Below are 9,464 nucleotides of genomic sequence, written 5' to 3' on the forward strand. Positions count from 1 at the left end.
GCCCGCCGCAGTCGTCGTCCAAATTGAATATTCGCCCGACCAAACTAAATGCGAATACACAGAGCCAGCATACGCACACACATGCATCTATACGAGAGGCGCACGCGCCTAACACATATATCTGGCTCACTCGCGCACATTGTCTATCAGATGTTCATTAAAGAGAGAGAAAGAGAGCGAAGTAAATATAGAGACAGCCGCCTTCTTCTTTGGTGGTGAATTTGTTCAACCGACAGCGACGACTACAACCACGACCACGATGAACGAATGAAAACAACGAAACAAAATGGCGAACCTGCGGAGCGTGGAAAATGTCGTATAGAGGAAAAAGGGAAATGTTTTTTTGTAGATCGTTGCCGCTGTTTTGGTGCTTTAATCCGTATTCCTTTTACTTTGTTGACCCTAGACTAATGTAATTCGCCCAATTTGCAAATATTTAAACGGCAAATTAAGCAAATTAACGTAGAATTAGAAGAGTAAAGAAAATCCAAGTTGTTTACCGATTATTTTTTGTGTGCTAATAGAGCGGTGTACGATAAAAGTTATCGAAACACCTCTGTAATGTTATATCGATTACTTTAGTATGACACTACATTTAAAGGGGGATGAGAAAATAAAATTAATAATCACGAAGCATTCGATTTATATATTGCAGAAATATGATTAATACGCATTTATTTTTGTTGAATTCTTGTATTGAATATATAATTTTTATATCCACATATTTCTACACATAGATGATGACTATTTAAATGACTAGTGTCATACCACTTTGACATTTCACATGATTAGTTTTCTATCGAATACTTTATCGATATACAATTTAGGGTTATAAGCAGACATTATACATATATATGTACAATATATATATATATATAAAATTTATACATATATATATACAGCCTCAGTCTTAGTTCCAGGTTGCCATCATGCCACGAGGAAAATTCGTTAACCACAAAGGCCGTAGCCGTCATTTTACTTCTCCGGAGGAACTGCAACAGGAATCAGAGGAGGATAGCGATCAGTCAAGTAGCGGTAGTGGGAGCGATGAAGATGATGATGGTAAAGCAGCTGCCTCAACATCCAAACCGAAAGCCAAGCCAAAACCCGCCGCTAGCAGGTCAACAGCCGCTCAAAGACAAAAGCAACGCGGCGCCGGAGACGATTCATCGGAATCTGAGGATAACGAATCCGAAGATGACTCTGAGGCTGAAGCACGTGATGCCAAGAAGGGTGTGGCATCTCTCATCGAAATCGAGAATCCCAATCGTGTGACCAAGAAGGCCACTCAAAAATTGTCGCAAATCAAAATCGACGACTCTGGTCCGGGTGCCTCGGGTAGCAATAAGCCGGAACTGTCTCGCCGCGAACGCGAACAAATCGAAAAGCAAAAGGCTCGTCAACGCTATGAAAAGCTTCATGCCGCTGGCAAAACCACCGAGGCTAAAGCAGACTTGGCCCGTCTGGCTCTCATTCGCCAGCAGCGTGAGGAGGCGGCCGCTAAGCGAGAAGCCGAAAAGAAGGCAAACGAAACGTCCAAAAAGCCGGCAAAGTAGTAGCCCGCAAACCTGCAAACAGGGACGTATGGCAATTAGAAATAAGATCCAAAACATAAAAGAATTAACTAGAGAGCATCGGATCGGATTGGTTTATAAAATAAAAAATATACGTTTCAACTGTTCTACAATCCACTGAGCAGGCGAATACATCTATCAAAAAATTTATCCATTTTAACATTTTTTTTTTTTTCAAAGTTTTCTTTTTGAAATTAAACACTTTTTGTATTTTGTAATTGATGATAATATAAAGTAATAAAGAAAATATACATAGCTATCCTATATATATATATTTATATATATCTATAAATATGTATATTAAAATTCAAACCTGATTATCTTAACAAATTATAATTCAAGCCTTTTTGCCAAAAATTAACGATGGGAATCATTAAATATAAAAAAAAGGGACCTTTATGTATCCGTCATGATGCTTTTAGTTTAACATTATTTGATACTTTTGATCAAATTTCATCGATTGGTTTATTTATGCATACAATTTGTAGGAAAATATATATTTGTATCTCTATATAAATTATATGTAACTTATACACGACTTAGGGGTAAGAAAAAGAGACCTTGGTTAGGTTCATACGACACCCCAAACCTCTTCGAAGGCCGTGCAGAGTTTGGAGCAGGCAATTGCCGCTGATAAAGGATAATTACTTATGGAAAACAATTCCTCCGTATAATCTGACTTTAGGACACCATGCGCAAATGCTCCGATGACCATAACCACAGGCTCATCATAGCTGGCACTGCCCTCTTCGCCATGGGGAACCAGTTCGCGGGGATTGTTGACCAATTTACCGGAGAAGGACATGGCGTATTTCTTGCAGCCCACTGGCAAATGATCGGTAATAGGATTCTTGATGACACTCATCAAACGACGTGACGAATCGTTTGCACGTATTTGAAATTTATGTAAAAGTTGAACCATTAATCCTGCAAATCGTTTAAATGTTCTCGGAATACGTGTCTGTGGATTGATCTCAATGAGAACATTGTGTTCGGTACGCACAAACACTTGCAGTAGGCCAGCACGATTTAGGGGGGAATCGAAGAGCATTAACAGGCATTGATGGGTAATATCGGGACGACAAGAGCCAGGATCACGTTGATTTTTACGCATAATTCCGGCATGATCATCACAATTAAGCAGCTCAAAAGTATTATGGACCTAATAGGCACATTCCAGTGGGAGAGATAGAATGTGTTTAGATTTTTAAATCATTGTTCATAGAACATCTTACCTTAACTGTCTCCAGTTGTGCTCCCTCGAGGACGATGATCAAACGTTTCTCAGTGGCATTGACGTGAAGCACCTTAAAGTGCTTTTTATCGAGATCGAATTCCGGATCATCAGATTTGCGTCCAACAAATTTACGTTTCCGATTTATCATTTTCCCTTGGCCACCCATTATCGTATCTGTATTTAGCTAAACAATTTAATTCCACAAAAACAAAATAGAGCGCACATGTGCACGTTCTGCTAACTTAACAGTAGGTATGTTAACTTAACAGTGAGTTTTGTTATTTATAAAACCAGTTCCGGAATTAGTTACCAGTTGTTCCTTCTGTTTATCGACTTCTTTTGTTATCGACTATATATCGTTATCGTTATTTGTTCGGCCAGAATAAAATATTCTAGAGTTTTTGAATATTTATATTATTTCCTGAATAAAGTATGCTCGTAAACATCATAGTATCTCCTGCACAAAAATAAAAATTTATATTTTTGTTTATATTTCGCTAAAGTCTCTAAAGTATGGTAAGGAAGTTGCAAAAATCGAAAAAGCGCATATTTTCATATATTGCTGCCATCAAAAAAAAACTGCAAATTTGAAATTTTGACAGTTATCTAAAGATATTTTGAAATTGGCAGGTACGCTTTATCATATTCTTATGCACACATGTATTGATTTTGGTTGAGACTAGATTATAGTAAAGACTCATCGCTCATCACTTAATTATTCACCGATATTATCCAATAGATAAAATATTCTTATTCGGATATTTTAAATTTCATGCATTACGCGGTCTTTACATTAACCGGCTAGTCGATACATTGAGTAGAAAAGTTGTTTGCCATCCCTAAGCAGCTGACAGTTTCGTGTTTGTGCTCGTGTGTGAGTTCGTACGTGCTTATGTGTGTGTGTGTTTGCGGGCGGCGGGCTACAACAATAAAAAGCAAACGAATCGGAATTCTATTTTCATTGTTGTTTGTCAAATCAAACAAAATCTGTTCTTTAATTAAAACTAAAGTAGCGACAGATGCAGATGAATTAAATGCAATTAATTGATGTCCCTTGCTTATTGGCCACAAGGCAAAAGGTATGCGAACTTTTTACAAAAATACAACAACAATATTGTTGAGCAAAACGAGAATATTAATTATACGGTAGTATGCCTGTGTGTGTGTGTGTTGGTATATGTGCGTGCGTGATGCTAGGCTGCAAGCTAAGTTAGAAGTTGTTTAGGATGTTGTCTTGGAAAGGGGGCGACTGGTAGACGGGGGAGAATGCTGCGGGGCGAAATCTTCGCCTTTCTATTTATGTACATATGTACATAAAATTAAAGAGGGCAAATAATTTGATTTGTAGGAGGGGAGATGCCATGGTATGTGTGTGCGCTATGTGTTAGAGAGATGGTTTGAAAGTGGTAGTAAGTGAAACCCTACGAAGACGGAAATGAAATTCTTTGCTAAAGCTAAAAACAAAAACAAAAAACGTATTGTCTTTGTCTGATCTTGGCTAATGGTGGCATGGACCTGTGACTGGATGACTCAATGCAGTACGAAACACAAACACACATTGTGTCTTGTTTTCGTTGTTGTTGCAGCTTTTTTTTTTTTTATCAATTCTTGGCACTTCAAATTAGCCCTATTAAAGATAGGCACATAGATCTATGCATTCCATTCTATTTGTAGTCCAATTCCATTTTATTCCATTCCATTCACTTTTATGCATTTTTATTTCTTGTTTCTGGCCACTTGGCCACCTTTTTTCTGACGACCTAAAAAAGATTCTCATGAGCGTCGGGATTAGACCTTCACCCGGGGGTACACTCCATGGGCGTAGTCTGGCTAATGGGGGAAACAAACAATACATAAAAGTCGAAAGGGAAAATTATTCATTGAACCCATAAAAATCTTTAAAATTGCATATTTTAATAGATATAAATTTGTCTTTAACTTCTAACTTCCCAATGATCTTCAGAATACGGAAATTGCATACGTCACGAAAGTCTCATCTTTTGTATATGTAATACCTACTTTCTACCCTCGTTTACCCCACCCCCTTTGGTTGTGCTTCCATGTTCGTCTTCGGTAACGGTAACAAAATATGAATCATATTTGAACTGAAGTATAAGGGGGAAATCCGTTCGGTTTCTGTTTTGATATCCAAAGATTTGTTAATTGAAAATATTTATGGAATATACTCTAACAATGGGTCATGCAAAATATTTAATAATCACACGATTATTTCGATTTCAAAATTATCCTCCTAGATTTTAATGACCAAGATCGAATTTACTATGTACTATCATTCCATCTAATATCACTTTAAATTTTTCATTACCTGTGATTTAATCAAGCAATTTGTTTAGTACTGTTTCTTTATCCGAACAATCCGGATGTCCAAATACTTAGCCGGATTCGGATAATCCCAAGACATTAATCCTTAAAAATGGTATACTTTATTGTGGTTCTCTTTCTTGTACTCTCTTTCACTCCTTTTCATTGAAATTCAACTCATATTTTCACTGAATAGCTGTATAGCTGATATCTGGATGATATAGTAGATAAACTCTTCTTAATAGCTTTGATTAAGAATGATTAAACGATACTTTACAAGCGATATTCCTACATAAGATTGTAGAAAAGGCAATTAGAAGAGTATCTGTATGTTGCCTAAGCGATATTAGTTTCCGGTATGTGTTATATTAATATTTGCGTTTCTTGTTTCTTCCCCCATGCGGTCTCTAATCGACCAGAAGCTTTAGATAAGTCATCATCATCTTTATCATGAATAAGGCTGGAAAGCATATACAAAGCGGAGTTACTGCTGCTGCTGGCAGCAGTTGCAATTCAGCTTCACCCACGGCAGCTTTGCTTGGCTCACCACTAGCCGCGGCTGATGCTACTCCGGGGACTGGAGGCAATCTTGGAACCGGTACAAATGTGTTCAATTCAATAATGAGCTTCCTGCCCGATAATCGTCCTATAACTTCGTTACATATTGTCGAAGATTCTGATCGGTATGCAATGCATTACTTATGCCTACGCAATACAAAATTCATTCTAAACTAATTTCTTTGGTTTTTTCTACTTCTGCAGCTGCCCCAAGAATTTTAGTGCCATAAGTCGTACCTATGATCAGGACGCGGATGCGGATCTATGGCGTGATTATAATATACTATTTGGACGACAAACTACACGTTACTTGTGCTTATCCAAATCGGAGGGTTTGCCGGAATATGTTGTCGAAACATTAAAGTGAGTTCAGAAATAATTTACTAAAATTTCTATTTATTTTTCTTTCCAATCCGGGTAACATGTGACTCCACCACAATACACTGACTAAGTTTAATCACTCGGTTTAAATTAAAATACAAATTCTTGAAATAATCAGTCAAGTATGCCTTGCCGCATTTTCTGTTAAAGTCTTTTTTTCTATTTATCTTTTTTCTATTAATCTTCTATATTTATTTCCCTATCTAAGTATAATATATATAAAAAAAGAGGTTTATAGGAGTTTTCAAGTTTATAAAGATATTAAACACTGCGCAACAAAATTTCAACTTTTTTTTGATCACTGATCACTCGATTTTGATGAATTTGAGATCGCTGATTCCAAAAGGAACCCAAAATAGTTTAATAGTTTAGATTTTGTAGTTTTCTTAGAAAGAAATTAAATAATATAACTTTTTTGAACCTGATAAGTAAAATAAGACTAACTTCGGATGACCATCTGGGCCGAATATCATTCCGGGATGGATCGTGCGTACGAAGTTGGATATGCCGTAAGGGTTTCGTGTTCAAAAATATCTGATACCTAAATTTCAGTTACATATCCGAAATTATTAGATTTATTGCAAATTTCAATAATATCTTGTATAATTGTAACCTAATTCATTAGAAATTGTTTCTCCTAAATCGAGTCTGTTTTAGTTTCCGATTCCGAATGTCCGATTTCTACTTAATTTATTCGGCTTTTGACTCAAAGGCTAGTAGAATGAAAACTAATTGCAACTTTTCGTAAGATAACTGGCTTTTTAATATTTTTCTACTAGTCTGTATTATGTTGAGAACAATTATAAGTATATTATAATTTCGTTCCAACGATTAATTTAAAAGAATTATTCTTTGGTTGCCACAAAAAATTTAATGTGAAAAACTTATGACAGCAGTCGAATGGAATGGAATCTCGTTCCCAAAAGTTTTTAATCGAAATGTTTAAGCCTTTTTTTATGGTTGGCAGTAAACGAAATATAAGTTCGATGTAAAATAGATGTTTAAAATTGAAAAGAATTAGTTTAAAAATTATATAGAAATAAAACCTGAGTTATTTTTATAAGAATTCTACGATACGTCTTTTTTCTACGTCTTTTTGTTACTTTTCCTTAACAAAAAATATTGTTTTTTTTTTTCATCATCCTTAAAGGGTCATTGCGGAGAAGGTGCCACCGCCCAAGGAGTTCTCACTACTCTCTCGGACAGCCGATAGTGATCAGAAGGCCTGGCGTAAACGTCAGATTGCCTACAAGCTGTCGAAACGTGGCTCAGTTACTCAAGCAGTGACCGATATAATACTCTGTTCAAAATTGAAAATCGCGCCCGACGGCTTTAAGCTAGCCGGTGATATTAATGGAATACTTATATGCTATAAGACTGGAGCCATACCCATGCGCTTGCCACCACCAGTGCCAGCATCGGCCGCCTTGGCCAGTGGAACAATATGTGAGGCAGAGCAGGCCTTAAATCGACTGAATTTGCAGGGTCAACGCAACTCCAGAGGACCGGTCTGTATTAAGAATTCAAATCCAAATTAAACGTAATTTATTAAATATTTATATAATTCCATTTTAGTTGCCTCAGTTGCCAACGGAGAATCAAGATCATGACTATGAGGAAATCCAGGCCCATTATCAAATAAATTCTCCACAGAGGCCAGCTCCGCCACGTCCGGCAACCAGTGTGGGGGCCGCTGGAAGAGCCGTAGGTAATGGTTCCATTGTCATTTACAGCGGAACTCTGGGAACCTACACAGAACTAGAGGGTGTGCCATTCGTCGTGGATGTAAGACTGCAATCGAGCAATCAATGGACAGCCGATGATGTGAGTATAAGTAAAAAAAAAAAAGAAACTATTTGAGCATATTCTCTAACTTCTCTCTTTCTGTCCCTCTCTTGCAGTTACCTTCATTTCCAGATACTTCCAAATTATTGAAATCTTTGGACTATGACTTTCAATTAGAGCGTCAAATATTATGCACCATGAAGTCTTCCGCCTCGAAAAATCCATTTTTTAAATAGACAAGGTCAACAGCAGAATCATCCCACAAAATGTATTACTTAGTCGTAAGAAGGGTCCCCAGATGAAAGTGGATTAAGAGAGGGGAATATAGGACATCGATAATCTGCTTGTGTTTTATATCGGTCAACCTGAAATTAAAACCTTTAAAGCTCATTCTTGAATGCATTTTGGGTAAACCTATATGAGAAACGAAATTGTTTCCGGATTTCTTGTATATTATTAGATACTGGAAATGGAAAAGCAAAACAAAAAAAAACAAATAAAACCAATTCACCCAATTCAATTCCCGTCAATACACTCCCCCCACCCAAGAAAAATCTGTGTGTAATATTCCTGTGCCTTTCCCCATTTACGTCATGCAATTCTATTGTGGTTTATTTTTCAGTTTTTCATTTCTTAGTTTTTTTTTTTTTTTTTTTAATTTATAAAAACCGTTTTAACACTATAATAATCTCTATATATCTATATAAATATATATAAACAAAATATACAATATTGTGATTGCCCGATGGCAAGAGAGAAGAAATAATGTTTGTCATGTCATTTGTTTTAACACAACAGTCAATAAATATCCGTTACATAACCATATATATATATACATACATATACATATATATATATATATAGATGCCACTTAGAACTTAAAAGAATTTGAAAAAAGAGAGAAACCAGTTGGTTCTTTATAGCATATGTTCAAACACATATTAGATATGCTTAGTTAGTAGAGACAAATTAGACTGTACGTAAAAATCATAGATTCTTTCTATATCCCAGATATGCTACAAATGCACTGCACTGCTTGATTTAGATTCTGATTCAAATATTCTATCAAATTCAATTGATTTTTGTCAAAATCTGTAAAGTCTATATAACAAAAAACAAAAAAAAAAAAAACACGAAAATATAAGTACAAACAACATTTGAGGATTAAAACATTTAAAGCAGTGCATTTGGCAGAGCTTCCTTAAAAATATATATATGTATACAAATACAAAAGAGAGAAAACAACCACCCCCTCCTCCCAAACCATTGCCCATTCCCTTTTAATAGATATATATATATATATATATATATATATATATATACAATCAACCGCATCATCTTCAATAAGCAAGTTGAAATATATACATATACTCTTAAATAATAAACAATTTAATACATGTTGTTTATAATTTTTCTTCTCTTTTTTTGTAAAGACATTTTAGTAAGTATATGTATAATTAGAATTCGGACTTAAAATTTGAAAAAATAGTTCAAGTTTAAACATTTGGATCACCTGATTTGAATTTGAAAAATTCTTGAAAATTCTTTAAAACTCTCAGCTTGGCGAATATGTAACTTTGTCACATTTTGGCGGATTCTCAAAAGTT

General features: G+C 35.6%; 3 protein-coding genes across 3 annotated transcripts; 2 read left to right on the plus strand and 1 right to left on the minus strand.

Annotated features, from left to right (window-relative positions):
• Positions 1-832: 832 nt before the first annotated feature.
• On the plus strand, positions 833-1,749 carry LOC6652994 (28 kDa heat- and acid-stable phosphoprotein). Its single transcript, XM_002075390.4, has 2 exons — positions 833-856; positions 915-1,749. Exon 2 carries the CDS (start codon positions 930-932, stop codon positions 1,554-1,556), a length of 627 nt encoding a protein of 208 aa, XP_002075426.1. The 5' UTR covers positions 833-856; positions 915-929; the 3' UTR covers positions 1,557-1,749.
• Positions 1,750-1,754: 5 nt separating this feature from the next.
• Positions 1,755-3,073, minus strand: LOC6652931 (ribosomal RNA small subunit methyltransferase NEP1). Its single transcript, XM_002075391.4, has 2 exons — positions 2,810-3,073; positions 1,755-2,736 (listed from the first exon to the last, which is right to left on the minus strand). The coding sequence occupies exons 1-2, from the start codon at positions 2,975-2,977 to the stop codon at positions 2,146-2,148; spliced, it is 759 nt and encodes a 252-aa protein (XP_002075427.1). The 5' UTR covers positions 2,978-3,073; the 3' UTR covers positions 1,755-2,145.
• Positions 3,074-3,681: 608 nt separating this feature from the next.
• Positions 3,682-8,620, plus strand: LOC6652932 (multivesicular body subunit 12A). Its single transcript, XM_023181347.2, has 6 exons — positions 3,682-3,890; positions 5,553-5,816; positions 5,896-6,054; positions 7,223-7,580; positions 7,648-7,896; positions 7,974-8,620. The coding sequence occupies exons 2-6, from the start codon at positions 5,584-5,586 to the stop codon at positions 8,091-8,093; spliced, it is 1,119 nt and encodes a 372-aa protein (XP_023037115.1). The 5' UTR covers positions 3,682-3,890; positions 5,553-5,583; the 3' UTR covers positions 8,094-8,620.
• The last annotated feature ends 844 nt before the right edge of the window (positions 8,621-9,464 follow it).

Source organism: Drosophila willistoni, assembly GCF_018902025.1.
Source record: "Drosophila willistoni isolate 14030-0811.24 chromosome XL unlocalized genomic scaffold, UCI_dwil_1.1 Seg142, whole genome shotgun sequence".
Taxonomy (NCBI): domain Eukaryota; kingdom Metazoa; phylum Arthropoda; class Insecta; order Diptera; family Drosophilidae; genus Drosophila; species Drosophila willistoni.